The sequence below is a fragment of the Manis javanica genome, chromosome 1 (genome assembly GCF_040802235.1).
Source record: "Manis javanica isolate MJ-LG chromosome 1, MJ_LKY, whole genome shotgun sequence".
Lineage (NCBI taxonomy): Eukaryota > Metazoa > Chordata > Mammalia > Pholidota > Manidae > Manis > Manis javanica.
Genome location: NC_133156.1, coordinates 22,596,158 through 22,615,349, shown reverse-complemented (window position 1 = coordinate 22,615,349; position 19,192 = coordinate 22,596,158). Strand labels below are relative to the sequence as shown.

Genomic DNA, 19,192 nt, shown 5'->3' with positions numbered 1-19,192 from the left:
AGCTGAACTCAGCTTTGGAAAAATCTCCGCTGTCATCATCCTTCGAGATGTTCCTTTCTAGCTGTTACCCCTACGCTTGGACATGGTCTACCCCGTCTCTAATAGAACACCCCTGCCCCCCGACCTCTACCCCATCTTCTCTCCTCCAGCTGCTCAAGGCAAGTGTGCAGGAATCATCCTTGGTTTCTCTTTGTCTTCTCTCACACGCTCCCTCCAGCCCCAAACCAACTTCCCCCACCACCCCCAGGCTGCCTTCCAGGCCAGCAGCCGCCATCGGCGCTCGCGGGAACCGCTCCCACGGTTCCCTAACGGCCTCCCAGCTGCCGCTCCTGGGTCCCCACAACCACTCCCCACGGAGCAGCCACAGTGGTTCTCAAGTGTATTTATTTGTATTAGGTGCTGCGTTTACATGGCCCAAAATCTAACACACTGAACAAGAGCTCTGACCCCCGCCCCGCATTCCTCATCCTAGCCCTCTAATGGGGGCCACTTCCATTGGTGCCTGTTTTCTTTTAAGTCCTTCTGGAGCTTTAAAGGCGAAGGGATGCATATACAAACAAATCTCCCACCTTATTACAAAAAGGTAGCTTACCATATACTGCTCTGTATCTTGTTTTTCCCCACCTGTCCTAAATGCACATCCCAGTAGGTCCTGAAGCCCTTTCCATGTACACAGAGATCTTCCCTGTGTGTCTTTACAGCTGCCTGCCGAACCACCATCTTCTGAACCAAGCCCCTTTTTCTGAGCATCACAGTCGGGTCCTTTTTTGCTCTTACAAACATTGGAACGATGGATGACCTCATGTACGTGTCACTTCATGCACGTGGAGGTGCATCTATGAGATAAGTTCACAGAAATACAATTGCCGAGATCATACAGTTTAATAGTGAAAATCTGACAGATAAATCTGACAGAAAATCTTCCAGATAAAACCTGCTTAAAGGCCTCCCAGTTCCCCACCCAAATCAGAATGAGAACCTCCAAGGCCCCCAGAGCCCTCCCTGCTTTGGCCTTTGCCTGCTTCCCCAGCATCGCCCGAATCTTCCCCCGGCTCTCACTATGGACCAAGCGTCTCGGCCTTCTTTCATTGGCCTCACAGAATTCTCTGTCGTTTGCAATATGAGCTGTTTCATTTTGTAGTTGCTTGACACTGTATTTGTAATGTTTCCGAATATGTATAAAAATCTGGTCACCAGCTAGAGACCTGACAAGGAAGTGACCCTGGCCGGCGAGAATCAATGTCAAAGCTCAATGAAGGCGGGCCCCTGAGTGGGTCTTCCGAGCAGTCACCGGGTACGCAGACACTGCTGGGTCACGAGGACTCCTCTCCCCCAGGGCCTCAAACGGCGGGGACTGAGCTAATGGACGCCGAGGCAATGAGGCTGTTCTCTGTGCAGCGCGTGGCCAAGGGCCCCAGGCACACGGAGGCAGCGGCCTGGCCTTACCCGGGAAGCGCCTGGAAGTTTCAGGTGCCGCCTTCCGCCGCAGACTCTGCCCCTAAGCAGGCGGTGAGGGCTTCAGCGCGGCATTTGACCTTCCTCTGCTCCACTTTATGTGTATGAAAGGGAAGAAAGTACAATTCATTATTATCCTCGACCTTTGCACTCCCAGGATTCCTTGTATAAACACCACACCTCATTTTCACAATATGTTGAGAAATTTTGTCTATTGAAGATTTTTTTTTGGTAATCTGTTACCAGGTTCATTACTTATTATTAACATGTTCATGTTAGTTTTTCAGAGATTTTATATCTGTTGTTTCCAATTCTGCTTAGCATTGGAAAACCATTTGACATTGGTTGAGCTGATACAATAGCAAAAGGAAAAAAAGTTTCTGTTGAATCTGCCTGGGTGGCTTTACCTTGTTCGATCCCTGAGAATTAAGAGGCCGCAGGCTGGAAATCTGGTCCCAGTGACCAACAAGTGTCCTTCCGAGCCTGGCAGCCAAGGTGTGAAGGACCGCGGCTTCGGTGGCGTCTCGCGGACCCTGGGGCGCAGTAGAGTGGCCGACAGCAAGAGCAGGTCTGGGGAAGGAGGAGGCGGAACAAAGGGTCTAGGGCCCCCAAACCTGTTTTATGAATATTAAACTTTGATTCTGTCTTTGTCTAAAAACAATCTGTGGTCACCCTGGTGTTCAATCAGAAGCATCAGGACGGAAGAGTCTTATTTTCATAAACTGATGGAGAACTGGCATCATTGCACGTGACTACTGCTGAGTACGATGAAGAGAGGGTGGAAGTCGGCGTGCGTCCAGGTGAGCAAAGGAGAGCAGCGGACAAGGAGCGTGTGAGCAGCAGGGCAGGTGGGCCCACGGCTCGTCTGCGGGAATCCCCCGGAGCTCGTCTCCGGCTGGAACGCGGCTGCGCCCCACAGAGTGCGCAGAGGAGCTCGGAGGGCCGTGCGTCCCCAGGTTATTTAGACGGTTTTTGTTCCACTTCCCAGAGCGAGCATGTGATTGCCACTAAGCCTGGCAAAATCTGTGGCTATGGGAAATGTGCAAATTTAATTTCTAAGATGCATTTGTAAAAGTCAGTCGGTTGAATTTGTTCAACTTAAGCTGTTAATAAATTCTCTGGCCTTATGGTAACTTCCCCGACTGGGCACTGGGCCTGCTCTCTTGTTAGTCCAAAAGCTTCAGGCCCTTGCTTCCAGCTTTCTCCCTGCGGACTGTCTGAAATTAAGGGCGCCGTCAGCAGATTCAACACAGCAGCACACAGAGCCTCACTCTTTCCGGCTCCGATAGCCGACCATCCCTCCAGGCACCGAGGGTGGAGCAGCGAACACGCAGGAAGTTCCCAGCTTCCGGGGGCCAGAACTGGTTCTCGTGATTTCTGGTCCAATGCTGTTTCTGCTACACTGGGCGAAGTTGAAGGTTCATTCTGTTGCCTTTCAAATACTTGTCCTTACAGAGTATGTTTATTTATTCATTTACTCAACAAGTATTTATTGAGTAGCTTCTATTACCAGACTCTCTATGCTAAGTGCTGGGCATCCTGATATGAATTAGCTCTCAGGGTGCTGACAGACCTACAGGAACATAGACGTGTAAACAAATTTCAAACCAGCAGTGAGTGCGATGGTGGGAGAGGAAGAGGGCACAGGCTTCTACACACAACAGCCACTGAGCTCCCACTGGCATGATATCCAGACTTGGATTTGAAAGGCCAACAGGGGTTTCCCAGGCAACCCAGCATGGCAGGGGTATGTGTGGCATATAGAAAGGGCCAGAGATAAGACAGAACACACACATCCTGAGAACTATGTGCTGTTTGCTCTTGAAGGAGTCTTAAGTACAAGGCGGAAGGAGGCAGGAAAGTGATGGAATCTCTGTCTGATGGCCTCTGTGTTCCCTGTGAGCTAAGAGAGACAGCAATTTTTAAAATGAAGGAGGCAGAGAGTGGGTAGGAGGTTTGAGGGGGGGTTTAAAAAAGTTGCTGAATTGCTTATAAAATAGAAAAGACTGTAATAAAAACCTGAGGTCCATTAGTAGGGAACCGGCTTACTAGAATGCACTTCACCTATGCAATGGAGTACCACACAGCAAGGAAAAAAGACATGTGCTGATATCTACTGATAGGAAAAGATCTATAAGGTACAGTATTTACTGGAAAAAAAGCAAGATTCCGAACTGTGTGTACTAGTTTAACTTTTGTGTAAAAGGCAATGAGGTAAAAAATATTTCCTTATATGCATACAAATCTCTAGAAGAATGAATAAGAAAGCACAGCTTTGGTCGACCATGTGGAGACGAGCTGGATGGTAGGGTGCAAGGTATGGGAGGAGACACTTTATACCATATACTTCTGGATTTTGGATTTTAGAAATGTACTATTTATTCAAAAATGAATTAGAATTTGTAAAATCTTTTAAATAAAATGAAAAATAAAAATTTCTGAGGGCAATGGAAACCTAAATTTTGGCTTATTTTGCTCTGAGAACTTGTGCTTATGCCTAACTTTGGGAAATGCAAAGGGAAATACTTATTTTCATCAGGAGTTACTCTTCAGTGAGGTAGTTGATGGCAATTGGACCTAGAAAACGCCTACAGGAAAACCCAAGCAAGGCCGCAGGCCTGGCCCCTGAGACAAGGGGCTCCAACCCCGGGTTCCCAGCACACCAGCAACACCACTCCCATCACATCAGAGCAGCATCCAGACCTGGATTCCCATCCCTTTACTGCACCGCTTGATGCAAAACTCTATTGACACAAAGCAAATATAACAAAACTCTGCCCTTTAGGAACTATAAGTTAAAAAGGACACTATCACCTAATAAATAAACAAAAAAAAAGAACAAGGGTGACTTTGTCTGTGGATTGTTGAATCACATTCATTATCTTGCAGTCACACCCTTTTATCATCTCTAACAAAACATGTAAAGAAATGTTCTGGCTATTTCTGTGAAGTACTGTGTACACGCCAGACGATGTCAGGCTGTGTTGACACAGGATTAACAAACCACAGACCCGGTGTCTGGGACCACAGGGGGAGGGCCGTCGGGGGCACAGAGGGAGTACCAGGGTAAGTGCGGTACTCTCTACTGGAGAGGTGGGAGCAGAATTCTGCGGGAGCCCCGAGGAAGGAGTTAGAAAGGGCTTCATTGAGAAGAAAATCTGTGACCCAAGTCGTGAGCCAGTTGGAATCGAGGGAGAAGAAGGGTGTCCCAGGCAGACAGTACGGTGTGCGGAGGCAGAGATGCTCGGAGCAACGTGTTCACGGGACAGCGGGCAGCGTGGTCCCACGACAGTCGTCAGGTCCTTTTCAGGGAGTGGTGAGCATCAGGGCTGGGCAGGTAGATTCAGACAGCGCTACAACGCACCCCAGGCCAACAAGTTTAGACTTTGTCACGTCCGTGAAATACCATGCTCTCACTTGACGTGCCGAGAGGTCACTACTCTCTCTGCCATTCTGTCTGACCCCTTCTAAGCACGAGGCCCTGTCCTCCTGTTGATTCCCCTATTCTTGCTAAAGGCCGAACAAGGATATGGAAGGCAGGTTTGTAAAGGGAGCATTACCTTCCCCATTCTTCCTTTTTTCCTTCTTCCACAGCTAATTCATTCCCGAAGCCTGTTACTATGGGCCACAAATACTCCTTTGTTCTTTCTTAGGTCGACCATTTAGTAAGCATTTACCTGTGGCAGGTACTAGGCTAAGGGATTCATATATACCACCTTATTCTGTCCTCAAAAGATCCTTATAAAGTCATGTGCTAGTCAGGATTCTTGGTAGTAAACAGCAGGTAACTTAGGAAGAAAAGGAGTTTACTGGAAACATGTCAGGCAACTCAGAACCCACAGAGGGTGGAGACTGGGCTCTGGGGGAGCCAAGCGAAGGCAGCAGCAGAAATTACATCAAGAGGCTCCCGCAGGGACGATTCCCCAGGACGTGCCCCGTCATGCCTCTGGAGTCTGACCTCACCAGAGGCCTCAAAGATTCTCAAACTGACCACAGTGCCTTTGCAGCAGTACGCCCAGTCAGAGGGGTGGGTGAGCGTCAACTGGCCCTACTCAGAGTGCCTGCCTGTGCCCTCGCTGCCAGGCGCTGACAGGAGGGCAGCTTCCCTTTACGGCTCCCCACTTACACTGGGATTCAAATCAGGAAGGATATTCAGATACTGGACAGCAAAAACGACAAACGCCTACAAGTACATTTTGCAGATGAGGGAACAGATTCAGCGCCAGGTAGGTTAGTTAGTTACCCAAGTAACGCAGCCAGCCGGCACTGGAGCCCAGATTTGAGCCCACGTCAGTTTGTCTGCAAAGCCCACACAGCCATGCAACCCCGCGCACAGCACAGCCTTCCCTAACCCTTTGTGGCCCCACCTCACAGCCCACACACCAGTCGGGGCGCCCTTCCCCTCACGAGTGTTCCTGCCTCCTATGGCTCCTGCTCCGTGCACTCCCAGTCAGTTCATTCTCTGCATAGTTGCTAAGATAATATTTTCTATCTATATCACGTCAGCCTCTTGTTCAAAACCCTGTGTCTCGCCCCTTCAAGTGCCTTTCCTAATATGCTGCACACTGAGCGCTCCCTCAGCGGTCAGTCAGCAGCGTGGCCACAGTGCCACCACGGATGCATGACTTAGACTGCACTACTTTATACTCCATAATGGTCTCTAACTTTACATGTGGCATCGCTAGGTCACAGCCTGTCTTCTGCTTCTGTGGCCCAGTGACACACACCAGCATCTCACACAGGGAGTGTCTTCTCCTGCGGCAGTCCCAGGGCCCTCCGGGGCACCTGCGTCCCTGTCATCAGTGTCATTCTTCGCAGAGCACCTCTCCTCTGCTCAGCCATCCTTCGCTCCCCTGGAATTTCCCAGTTGCTTCTCATGTTTCTGTCACACATACTGTGCCCCAACAAGAGTAAGGTGCTTTAAAAAATGTGATAATGATAATCATTTCATTTCATCTTTTGGAAATGTTTAATCCCTTAATTCCACTCTCAGATATTGTAAACTGAGGAAAGCTAACAGTGGTTTACTCTTCTCAGAGCTGTAAGATGGGAGGACCAGTATTTGGAGCACGCTCCCCCTGTGCAGTTAGGAAGATAAAGGCGACGTAGGCGTGGAGCCTGGAGTGCAGTCAGGCGATCTGGCTGGCCAGGCCACCGTCCTGAGGTTCCTGTGGGAAAGCCTTTTGCCTGAATTGCCTTCATATGGCACAGGGCATCATTAGCAACTAATAATGCCCCAGACCTTCAAAGAGCTCTAGATTCCTCTAAATTCAGACCAAGAAGGCAAAAAACCAGGGTGACACAGCACTTTACCTCCCATTTGCCTGCGCTCTGGTCTGCGGTTTCTACTTTTTTGAGTCTCTGTCTCTCTGGAGCTTAGGCACCGGAGGAGGAGGCATCTACACATGGAGCACGCACACGACTGACACCTGCAGTGGAACCGACAGACTCAGAATTCACTTAATGGGTCCTCAGGTATGTTCTGGTCATTTACTAGATGTGAAGAATAAGGATAAAGAGAGGGTTTCTATCCTCAAGGAGTTAACGTTCTATCTAGGGAGACAAATATATTAAACAAATAATTGATGAACAATGGAATAAAGTAAGTTAAATTTGTACTGGGTTCAGGAATGGCACACAATTGGGAGTAGTCCATTCTTTTGTGGGGAAGGGATCCCAGAAGTTCTGTTAGAGGGTGAAATGTTTGGCATGGGGCTGAAGAGTTTGCCAGGCAGACGAAGTGGGGAAGAATGTTCCGGGAAGAGTGCAGAGAGGTGTGACCTGGCGTCCAAGGCCTGGGGCTCTAAGCAGCCTGGGTCCCCAGGACGCCCACTCGGCATCCATTCTCTCCTTCCCTCCGAACTTCCTAACTGGGGGAGGAGTACACAGTTGACCCCATCGCAGCTCCAAGGACTGGTCTAGACTGGCCTTAGCCAGTGAGCGTGGTCCTTTCCCTGTCCTAGCTGGTTCCCAGAGAGGCATGCCATCCACCCCTAAGCGCAAGGGCCCTGCCCTTCCTCAGCGGTATCACTTCAGGGCTGGGTAGGAGCGGTCAGAGAGAGCCCCAGGCCCTGGGTTTGATGGCTGCAGGAAGATATGCGCTCACACGGAAGAGGAGGCCTGCAAGCCTGAGCACTGCTGCCTCCAGGAGAGCCAACCAGAAGATGAAGACGTGACCTGAGCTGAGGGAACTGCAGCGAGATGGAGCCCATGACCTGCAAAGTCTGACCGGAGTGAATGGGTACAGCATTCCCCTCACTGGTTAAACAATCAAGGAGCTCTTTTTTTGTTACTCGCACCTAAACTCATTCTACCTGAAGCAGTGTCACTGGATTTGATGGGGGGCGGGGAGCAGATGGTGGGAAATGGGCTGTAGAGGTCAGCATGGGCCAGATGACGCGTGTAGTTTCAACCTAGAAACGCAGGAAGCTCTTGCAGGTGTTAGGCCACGCTATGGAGTGCGGTCCGATAGCAGTTTGGGGAGGACTGCCCCAACAACAACGAGCAGGTTGCCTGGAGAGGGCAGGGCTGCTGGCAGTGAGACCAGGCGAGCGGGTCACATTTCTCCTTCAGTCATCGCTCTGCTTGGGAACAATCACCAAACCTCAAGAGGGAATCAACTTTTGAGAGATAACTTCATCTGTGAACATACAAAGGGCATAAATTCTTTAGGATTTTATACCCTGGAAGTAAAGATGTATGTTTTAGAAGCCCCTACAATTCTTCCGGGACGCAACGTAGGAGATCACGGTTCAGGGCACACTGCTCGGCCATCACCAAGGTCGAGGCCTCTCCGCGCTGCTCCTCGGGATGCCCCACTTGCTCTGCGCGCCCTCTGGACTCCTCATCTGTCGGTCAGTGACATCTTTTGTTCCTCACTGTTTGAGTTCTTTTGTTTTCTATTTTTCCCCCTAGAGACAGAAGGCAGTTGAAGAAAAAGAATAATGCTGAGCTGATTGGCACAAAAGCCTTTTTCCCATGGTATTTGTTGCTCTTAAGGGAAACCAACCTGGTCCTAACTAATTTTACTCAGGAGGAAGCATCTTTGACAACAAACACATGTCCTGATCTCTTTGGCCTCGAGTATTAACTGCGAGTAATTCTTCCGGCAGGAAGAGTGTGGTGGGTATGTGGCTCTTCTCTGCTCCATTTCACTGGAAACTGCTCAGTGAAGGTGCTAAGATTCAATCAGCCTTTCTGCTTACTTGTCTTTACCGAGCCCCCTCTTCCTGCCGCGTCTGTGCTTGAAGCCAGGGTAGCACAGAAGGAGAGGGAAGCTGGGTCTCTGCTTACAAATGCCCGATGGTGTAGACTCTGGGGATGGGAAATGCTTTTCCTAAAACTGTGCCAGTGAGGCCTAAGCATACACCACATGTGGAAGACGGCTGTGTTGTGATCCTTGAGGCTTACAAGAAGTTTTTTTAAAGCATCAACAGAAATGTGGAAAGAGTCTAAGATACCAGTGACAACGTTAGCATTTTGGTCATTGACCACTGGCCTTCAGGATCCTTTAGGATAAAGATGATCTCATTCTTCATGAACAGAATCATTTATCTTCCTCGTGTGTATAATTTTAGGCAGAAATGGAAGCAAAAGCAGGCACACAGAGAAAAATATGGCATCCCCAGAAGTCGCCGCACTGTATGTCTGCTCCTTGTGGTGCGCCTGCAGTTACACAGGAGAGCCACACACCGATTCTTCCCACGTGAAATCATTCTGCCTAAATGGCAATATATTTCACCTCTGCCCCCATTTCACTGTTTTCAGTGGGCAATATTCATTCCCCATGGGTCACATTTATTTCCTTCATACATCCTATTAAACTGATGCATTAGATTTACAGTGGGACTGGCCACATAATTGTACACGAGAATCCTAGCACAGTCCTGACCTTGATTTTCAAACCAAAATCGTGTCACAACAACTTCTCTTCTTTCCTTGCTCATTGGGCCCTAGAGCCCTCTCGTGATGAAATGAAGATCTGAACTGACCTGTTAACTCTGCCCTTGACTTCTCAAGGGTCAGACCCAGCACCTACCTCATTCCCTGGCACAGAGAGGCACTGAACAAATATGTTCTAGAAGAAAGAAAGAATGAAGATAGGATCTGTGGAATCATTAGTCCGAGCTTCCTTGAGCTAAACCAAGGGTTCCAACAGATCTAAGACCCTTGAATGGCAAGGAGTTCATATTTTCATTTATGCTGTCAGTCAACAAACGTTTTTTGAGAGCCACTGTGCTCTGGGGAGAGTGCACTGACTTCCTCTTCTCCAGACGCACCCGGGTCCTTCTGCCCTCGGCCTTGTGAGGAGCAGAGCTCATCAGCCAGGACCCCTGCCCCCCGCCCCAGCCTGGTCCGGGGCGGGCGCACAGGGGGGCTGTGGTGGTGGGCAGGTCATCAGTAAGGGAAAGCAGGGGAGCGACAGGAACGCCGACCCCCTCCTCCTCTCCTCCCCATCGCTGTTTCCTCCTGTCCTCATCTCCCTAGAGCTGCTTCCCACCCTCACTTCATCCTAACTTGCCCTCCTAGTTCCCCTGCAGAAAGTTCCAGAATTAGGTTTCCTCTGAAATACATGTGAACTTAACTCCCACTTATTGCTGGTGGGAATGCAAAATAGTGCAGCCACTTTGGAAGATAGCTTGGCGGTTTCTTACAAAGATTAACACACCCTTACCACATGACCCGACAATTGAGCTCTGTGTTTACCCACATGAATCGAAAACTTATGTCCACACAAAAAGCGGCACACAGATGTTGACAGCAGCTGTATTTTTAACTGCCAAAGCTTGGAAGTAACCAATATGCCTTGAGCGGGTAAATGGATGAAAAAATGATACATTCAGATAGTGGAATATTATTCAGCACTAAAAAGAAACAAGCTATCAAGCCATGAAAAGGCAGGGAGGAACGTCAAGGCATATGGTGAATGACAGGCGGCGGTCTGAAAGGCCGCACACTGCGGGACTCCAACTCTGTGACATTCTGGAGCAGGCAAAACTGGAGACAGTGAAAAGGCCAGTTGTTGCCTAGGGTTTGGGGGATGGAGGGAGGAATAGGTGGAGCACTGAAGGTTCTCAGGGCAGTAAAAGTATTCTGTATGATATCAGGGTGGGGACATGCCTTACATTTAACACCAGGAGCGAACCAACCCTAAGGTGAACTGGGGACTTTGATCGTGATATGCCCGTTGGTGGGGGATGTCCATCCCAGGGAAGGTCGTGCCTGAGTGGGGCCGGGGTAGATGGGAACTCTGTACTTCCTACCCAATTTTGCTGTGAACCGAAAACAGCTCTGAAAAATAGCCTACTTAAAAGATGTAGATAGAGATGTACAGATGAATGTACAGATGAACCTCACTTCAGCCCTTTCTGTACATGAGAACCTATTATTAGCACAGGCTTGGCAGGGCTAGAGCAGAGTGGAGAGGGCTGGGGAGGCACATGGTGGGAAAAGCCCTGCAAAAGCCCAGTGCTTGCTTCTGGCACAGGTGGGTAGGGGAAAAGCCGCAGGCTGTGTTCTACAATCTGCTTTCTGTTCTTGCGGATTTGCCTATGCTGGACGTTTCATGTAAACAGAATCTTACGATACATGATCCTTTATGAATGTCTTCTTTCATTTAGCATAATAGTTTCAAGGTACGTGTATGTTGTAGCATGTATCAGTACAGCTGACCCTTGAGCAGCACAGGTCTGCAGTATGTGGGTCCCCTCATGCAGAAATTTTTCAGCAAATGTATTGGAAAAATTTTTGGAGATTAACAATTTGAAAGCATATTTTCTTTTCTCTAGCTTGCATTATTGTAAGAATATGTAACACATATAATATACAACATAGGCGTCAACTGACTATGTTATTGGTAAGGCTTCTGGTCAATGGTAGGCTACTAGCAATTACATTTTTGGTGCATCAAAAGTTATACACAGATTTTTAACTACACAGGGGGTCAGTGCGCCTAACCCCTCTGTTGTTCAAGGGTCAACTGAATTCCTTTCTTTTTATTGCCAAATATCCTGTTGTATGGCAATACCACATTCTATCCATTTATTAGCTGATACGCATTTGGCTCATTTTCATTATTTGGCTACCATGAATAATGCTGCTATGGACATTTGTGGACAAGCGTTTGTGCCCCCCATTTTCCTTTCTCTTGGGTATACACCTAGAAGTGGAGTTGCTGGTTCATATAGTAGCTTCATGTCTGCCCTTTGGGTGAACTGCCAGTTGGTCTTCTTGGAGGCTGTACCATTTTACATTTCCAGCAGCAGGTATGAGGGGGTTCCAACTTCTCCACATCTTTGTCAGCATTTGTTATTATCTGCCATTTTTATCCTAGTAGTTGTGGTGTATCATTGTGGTTCTGAGCAGCTTTTCCTTGATACTAATGATGTCAAGCATCTTTCCATGTGATTATTGGTCATTTGTATATCTTCTTTGGAGAAATGTATATTCAGATTCTTTGCCAATTTAAAAAATTGGGTTATTTGTCTTTTATTATTAGGTTGTAAGAGTTCTTGTATTTCTAGATACAAGTACCTTATCAAATATATGATTTACAAAACTTTTCTATGTGATTTTTGATACGTTAACTCAGAAACAGTTGAAAGGATTGAATACATTGATATAACAAACTCCTATTTCCCTCTATTTATGCAAATGAGGTTTCTTAGACCTTCTTTAAAAAAAATAAAATACACAAATAAACTAATCCTGAATCCTGCTTAATTCTAGTAATAAGTCATTATTTATCCTCAGATGTAGAAGAATGTAAAAACCTACCCTTGTTCATCTAGAATAATTTTCATTAAACATTTCTAGTTAAAAATTAGCCTTTTATATTTAATACTTTTATATAAATTTAAAATATATTTATATTGTTTTGACCTATTGTCATGATTAACAATTGTAATGATCATGATTAAAAATTGTAATTTGGGGGAAATTTTAAAAATTAGAGCTTTATGACCTTAGTGTTAAAAATTACAGAAGTTTAATTATACATATAGTTTTGTTTCAGGTAGTAGTATCGACGAATCAATAAAAGATCCTGAGGCACAAAAATACTTATATTAATGTTAGTATTTACAAGATGCTACAACTCAGACTCATCAAAATATTTAAACTTATAGTTAAATTCTTCACAATTCTTTAAGGTGGTATATGAATAAATGATTTTGAGAATTGTTTTTCTAGCAGTCTATTCCTTTCTGCCCTTGATTCCCACCAGAATGTCCCTTCCTGCAAGAGAGACTGAAGCCGAGCAGCCTTTGGCTTCCCTGGGGCAGACAGGAGTTCTCAGCCTGAGCTTCCGAGAGTTGTATGCCTGCGGCAGTTGCACATTCGCCTTTTGTCCTGGATACCGACTACTCACCTGCTGTCTTTACCATACTGATAATATCATCTGCCAGCTGTGTGCGTTCCCCCAAGAACCATACCACTTCAGGAATTAAGGCAAGGTCCAGATTCCAGTGTTTCCATCATGCTCTAAAACGAATAGAGTTAAACATATTCAGACCTGCCTCTCTTTCTTCCCATTCATTTATTCAACAGTTACAGCATGCCTTCTGAGGTGCCAGGCACTATTCCAGGGGCAAGGAATACAGTGATGAATAGGCAGACAAGGTCCTTTCTCTCCTGGTGCTTCTCTTCTAGAAAAGGGAGACTAAGAAATAAATAAGAAACAAAGATTATTTGGGGTAGAAGTAAGGGCTGGACAATAAAACAGGGAGACGTGACTGTTCCGAGGAGCCAGGGCACTTTAGATGGCGAAGGGTGAGACTCTTCAGACAGCGGACATTCCAGCTGGGCCTGAGTGGTGAGGAGAAAGTCACAGGAGGATAGCACAGCTGGTGCGGAGGCCACCAGCAGGAGAAGGTGGGTGTTTCTGGGACTTTCTAAGCCAGGACTTGGGGAGCACTAAACAGGAGGAGGTTGGCTTGGGGAGGCATTTTATCCCAAACACAATGGTAAGTCACTGGCAAATTTTTTTTCCTCTTTTTTATTTTCTATTAAGGTATCATTGATATACAATCTTACGAGGTTTCATACGAGCAATTTTGTGGGTACTATATTCCCTACTATTATCAAGTCCCCACCACATACCCCATTATAGTCACTATCCATCAGTATAGTAAAATGCTATAGAGTCACTACTTGTCTTCTTTGTGCTATACTGCCTTCCCCATGCCCCCCTATATTATGTGTGCTAATCATAATACCTCCTTAACCCCATTAACCCACCCTCCCGACCCACCTTCCCCAACCACTGTCCCTTTGGTAACAGCTAGTCCATTCTTGGGTTCTGTGAGTCTGCTGCTGTTTTGTTCCTTCAGTTTTTCTTTGTTCTTATGCTCCACAGATGAGTGAAATCATGTGATACTTGTCTTTCTCCGCCTGGCTTATTTCACTGAGCATAATACCCTCTAGCTCCATCCATGTTGTTGCAAATGGTGGGATTTGTTTTTTTCTTATGGCTGAATAATATTCCATTGTGTATATGTACCACCTCTTCTTTATCCATTCATCTACTGAGGGACACTTAGGTTGCTTCCATTTCTTGGTTATTGTAAATAGTGCTGCGATAAACATAGGGGTGCCTCTGTCTTTTTCAAACTGGGCTGCTGCTTTCTTAGGGTAAATTCCGAGGAGTGGGATTCCTGGGTCAAATGGTATTTCTATTTTTAGTTTTTTGAGGAACCTCCGTACTGCTTTCCACAATGGTTGAACTAATATACATTCCCACCAGCAGTGTAGGAGGGTTTCCCTTTCTCCACAACCTCGCCAACATTTGTTGTTTGTCTTTTGGATAGTGGCGATCTTAACTGGTGTGAGGTGATATCTCATTGTGGTTTTAATTTGCATTTCTCTGATGATTAGCGATGTGGAGCATCTTTTCACGTACCTCTTGGCCATCTGAATTTCTTTGGAGAAGTGTCTGTTCAGATCCTCTGCCAGTTTTTTAATTGGATTATTTGCTTTCTATTTGTTGAGGTGTGTGAGCTCTTTATATATTTTGGGTGTCAACCCTTTATCGGATATGTTATTTATGAATATATTCTCCCATACTGTAGGATGCCTTTTTGTTCTATTGATGGTATCCTTTGCTGTACAGAAGCTTTTTAGTTTGACGTAGTCCCACTTGTTCATTTTTGCTTTTGTTTCCTTTGCCAGTGGAGATATGTTCATGAAGAAGTTGTTCATATTTATATTCAAGAGAGTTTTACCTATGTTTTCTTCTGAGAGTTTTATGGTTTCACGACTTACATTCAGGACTTTGATCCATTTCGAGTTTACTTTTGTGTATGGGGTTAGACAGTGATCCAGTTTCATTCTCTTACATGTAGCGGTCCAGCTTTGCCAACATTAGCTGTTGAAGAGGCTGTCATTTCTCCATTGTATATCCATGGTTCCTTTATCATATATTAATTGGCCATATATGTGTGGGTTTATATCTCAATTCTCTATTCTGTTCCATTGAGCTATGGCTCTGTTCTTGTGCCAATACCAAATTGTCTTGATTACTGTGGCTTTCTAGTAGAACTTGAAGTTTGGGAGTGTAATCCTCCCCCCCACTCCCACCCCCACTTTATTCTTCCTTCTAAGGATTGTTTTGGCTATTCAGGGTCTTTTGTGGTTCAATATGAATTCTACAACTATTTGTTCTAGTTCGTTGAAGAATGCTATCGGTATTTTGATAGGGATTGCACTGAATCTGTAGATTGCTTTAGGCAGGATGGCCATTTTGACAACATTAATTCTGCCTATCCATGAGCAAGAGATGTGTTTCCATTTATTGGTATCTTCTTTAATTTCTCTCATGAGTGTCTTGTAGTTTTCAGAGTGTAGGTCTTTCACTTCCTTGGTTAGGTTTATTCCTAGGTATTTTATTCTTTTTGATGCAATTGTGAATGGAATTGCTTTCCTGATTTCTCTTTCTGCTAATTCGTCACTAGCACACAGGAATTCAACAGGTTTCTGTGTATTAATTTGTATCCTGCAACTTTGCTGAATTCAGATACTAGTTGCAGTAGTTTTGGAATGGAGTCTTTAGGGTTTTTTATGTACAATATCATGTCATCTGCAGATAGTGACTGTTTAACTTGTTCCTTGCCTATTTGGGTGCCTTTTATTTCTTTGTGCTGTCTGATTGCCATGGCTACGACCTCCAGTACTATGTTGAATAAAGGTGGGGAAAGTGGGCCTCCCTGTCTTGTTCCCCATCTTAGAGGAAAAGCTTTCAGCTTTTCATTGTTAAGTATGATGCTGGCTGTGGGTTTGTCATATATGGCCTTTATTATGTTGGGGTCCTTGCCCTCTATACCCATTTTGCTGAGAGTTTTTATCATGAATGGATGCTGAATGTTGTCAAGTGCTTTTTCAGCATCTCTAGAGATGATCATGTGACTTTTGTCCTTTTTGTTGATGTAGAGGCACTGGCAAATTTTAAGCCGAGGAGTAACAGAGTATGGCTTATAATTTAAAACAAAGCCCTTCTGGCTACTGTGATAAACATGGATTGCTTGAGCTTGTGGGGAGGGTTCAAGAGAGGAAGCAGGGAGAGCAGGCAGGCTACGGTGGTAATGGCGGCCAGAGACGGGGTGACCTGCACTAGGGCAGAGATGATGCAAGTGGCAAAGTCGGAAGTGTGGCTGACAGGGCCTGTTAGTGGCTTGAATGTGAACTGAGAGGAAAAGAGATGCATCCACCATGACTCCTAGGAACTTAATTTTGAAGAATCAAGTGAACTATGCTGGATTTAAAGATACTGTTTGGGAATGTGTGGAACCCTGTTAAACAGTCACCTGACAAGTGGAGTTCCAACAGACATGTGAATCTGGGGTTCAGGAGTGCGGTCCGGGGCAGAGATGAAAACGGGAGCCAGGAGCATATGGCTGGTTTTTAAAACCACTGTGGCAGGCTGAACAACGGTCCCCCGAATATACCCATGTCCTAATCCGGAAATTTAAAGGACTTATTGTACATCAAGGAACTTGAAATTTGTCATTTGTAAGCCTCACACCACCACCCAAGGTAGGTGGTATTACCCTCCGCTAAACAGGGAGACACTGGGTGGAAAGCCTCGGTCTAGGTCCCCAAGCCGGAGAACACCTCAGCACCATTCGACCAGCAAAGATGGGACGTGGTCAAGAACTGCCCCGCGTGCCTGGACAGGCGCTTGCTGCACGCTGCCGCGGCCGCCGGGCAGCTGCCTTGGACACTTCTGAGGCCGGGCTCTGCCCAGTGCGGGCACTCCGCCCTTCCGACCACCGGAGGCCCTGCCAGCCCCGCGCCGCCACAAGCACCAGAGCAGCGCCACGGCCGGGCTCTCAGCCCTGGCAGGACGCCGAGGCGCCGCAGCGCCACGAGGCTGCACACGCCTGGCCCCGCACCTCCACGGATCCCAGGCCTCTCCCCACCCACCGCCTTCGGAGGAAGCGATCAAGACTGGTGGCCGGGTGGCGGGGCCGAAGTCAGGACGCGGGCGGGTGGGCGCGGTTCCAGTCCGAGGCCCTCGCGGCTTAGTTGTTGGGAAAACCGAGGAGGCTGACACCACGGGAGAGCTCGGGACCCCCGGGGGACGCCTCGATAGCGTCTGGGCTTCACCGCCCCCGGGGCCCCACCGAGCGCGGGCGGGGCTCGGCCCGGAGGAGCCGGAACACAGGCCGAGCGGGGCCGGGAAGAGCAGGGGTCAGGGACTACAACTCCCAGGGGCGCCCGCGCCGAACCGGGGGGGGGGGCGGGGAAGCCCGCGCGCAGGCCCAGGCCCGCCCCAACGAGCCCAGCCGCCTTCCTCCCCGCAGGCTTCTTCTTTTCCGGGCGTCTCCCCGGCGCGCTCGCCCCACCCACCTTCGCCCCCTGCCGGAGTGACGGAGGGGCCGGACGTCGGGCAAGCGCGTCCCCAGGGGCGTGTGCACGCGCGCTCACGGGAGGAAACTCACCTCAGCGCGGAAGCGGGCACGCCGGGCGAGCAGAGCGGAAGGCGCATGCGCCATAGAGGAGGGGCCACGAGGCTGCGGACCCCGCCGAGGGGGTGGGGCGGTGGTGGGTAGGCGTGGCTACACACGCGCAGTTGGCCGACAGTGCCCCGCCCCTTCCCCGGCTTTCCTCCTCCACCCTCCTTCCGGAAGTGCCCCCGCCCTTGCGCCCATCTGTAGCCCCGCCCCCAGTAGGGCCCCGCCCCCTGCCGGCCCCGCCCCTCTCTGGTGTGGCCCGGGACGCAGTTCGGGTCCTAGCGGTGGCGGTGCCCGAAGCCGGGAGCGCGGAGTCTTTCCCAGCGCTGCGGCCAGGCTATGATCGTGGGTCCCCGGCGCCTCGCTCCGGCCATCCCCAGTCCCTGTGTCAGCCCGAGCCCGAGCGGTGTCCTCAGCCCAGCCCCGCGGCGCGCCCCCTCCGATGGCGGCGGAGATCCAGCCCAAACCTCTGACCCGCAAACCGGTCCTGCTGCAGCGGGTCGAGGGGTCCCAGGAGGTGGTGAATATGGCCGTGATCGTGCCCAAGGAGGAGGGCGTCATCAGCGTCTCGGAGGACAGGTAGGGACCGGCGCGCCGCGGCCGCGAGGAGAGGTGGGGCGGGCGGCGTCCCGGACCCGCAGTGGTGCGTGTGGACGCGCGCCCCAAGCCTGCGCGCCCCAGGCCTACGCGCCCTAAGTCTGCACGCACCCCAAGCCTGCGCGCCCCCAAGTCTGCGCTCCCCCAGTCTGCGCGCCCCTAGTCTGCGCTCCCCAAGCCTGTGCGCCTCAAGCCTGCGCGTCCCAGGCCTACGCGCCCTAAGTCTGCACGCGCCCCAAGCCTGCACGCCCCGAAGCCTGAGATCTCCCAGCCTGCGCTCCCCAAGCCTGCGCGCCCCAGGCCTACGCACTCGCGTCCTGCGCACCCTGTGGGACTGGTGTCCGGCCGCGCTCTCGGGGAGCGGAGCCTGGGCCCCGGCGTGCGCTCTGGCCTGGCGCGGGCTGGGCCGGCCCTCGGACTAACGGTGTCCCGGCCGGCGGACGTGGTCCAGCCCTGAGGCCGGGAGGCGGAGGGAAGAACCGCCCGGCCCTGCAGGTGGGAGCGTGGGGAGGATGCTCCGGGCGCCCTGCGCCAGAACGGAGGGGTTGAGCGCCCTGGCGCTGTTCTTAGGGCTCCCAACTAAGAAAGACGCCACTCCCTTCTCCCAGACACACCGAGTCCAGTGTTCCCGGGCATCTGACACCGAATTCAACGAATATTCCAAGTTGTGAAAAGTAGGGTTTCTGCCTAAAGGTTTCTCTCCTTCGCCCTCTAGTTACCTCTTCGAGCTCAAGGGGAAGCGCCTAGAACTTGGAGGGACCCATTTGCTACTGCAAATAGTTCTGGAGTTCCTTCCCTTCCCTTGCTTCCTTTCCTTAGACTTAATTTCGCTTAATTTGCAGAAGTGGCGCCAGTTTGTTCTGCCTTTAATATTCCTCCCATGTTTTTCAGACCGTAGCGTTTTCGCTTTAGCTTAATGTCCTTTAGTATGCAAAAATTAGGCTGACGAAGCTCATTTCCATAGGAATGCTGCTTTAGCTTGGTGGTACTTTTGGTATTTATCTGTAATTGTTGCTTTAATAACACCAGCTAGCATCCTAAAAAAATGTGACACTGGCAGTATAATGAGGGGCTTTAACCTTAAAGTAGTGGTTAGGTTTTTTTATTTTGGTTTTTGTTTTTCTTAGTGTAAATTCAAATTGTGCTGCGGTAGAGAGTATTTTTTCTGGGTGATTTGTAAAATTGCAGTCAGA

At 48.9% G+C, this 19,192-nt stretch overlaps 1 protein-coding gene and 1 long non-coding RNA gene across 12 annotated transcripts in view; one reads left to right on the top strand and one right to left on the bottom strand.

Moving 5' to 3' along the window:
- Positions 1-1,555: 1,555 nt before the first annotated feature.
- LOC140848030 (uncharacterized) lies at positions 1,556-17,517 on the bottom strand. The gene is made up of 4 exons (XR_012128482.1): positions 17,391-17,517; positions 12,824-12,936; positions 6,769-8,366; positions 1,556-6,623 (listed from the first exon to the last, which is right to left on the bottom strand). It is a non-coding gene; the product is annotated as an uncharacterized lncRNA (long non-coding RNA).
- A 95-nt stretch (positions 17,518-17,612) lies between these two features.
- The window catches only part of WDFY2 (WD repeat and FYVE domain containing 2), a 103,262-nt gene continuing 101,682 nt past the window's right edge, over positions 17,613-19,192 (top strand). For 4 of the 11 annotated variants that reach the window (XR_012128477.1, XM_037011687.2, XM_037011684.2 and 1 more), the window contains exon 1: positions 17,654-17,981. Coding sequence is in view for 5 of the 11 variants with exons in the window: in XM_037011687.2 (XP_036867582.1) it covers positions 17,845-17,981 (137 nt within the window). In the remaining 6 variants the exon portion in view is untranslated. Of the gene's footprint in view, positions 17,982-19,192 lie in introns of all 11 variants that reach the window. The other 7 variants (XR_012128442.1, XR_012128440.1, XM_073230061.1 and 4 more) reach the window with 5 other exon arrangements.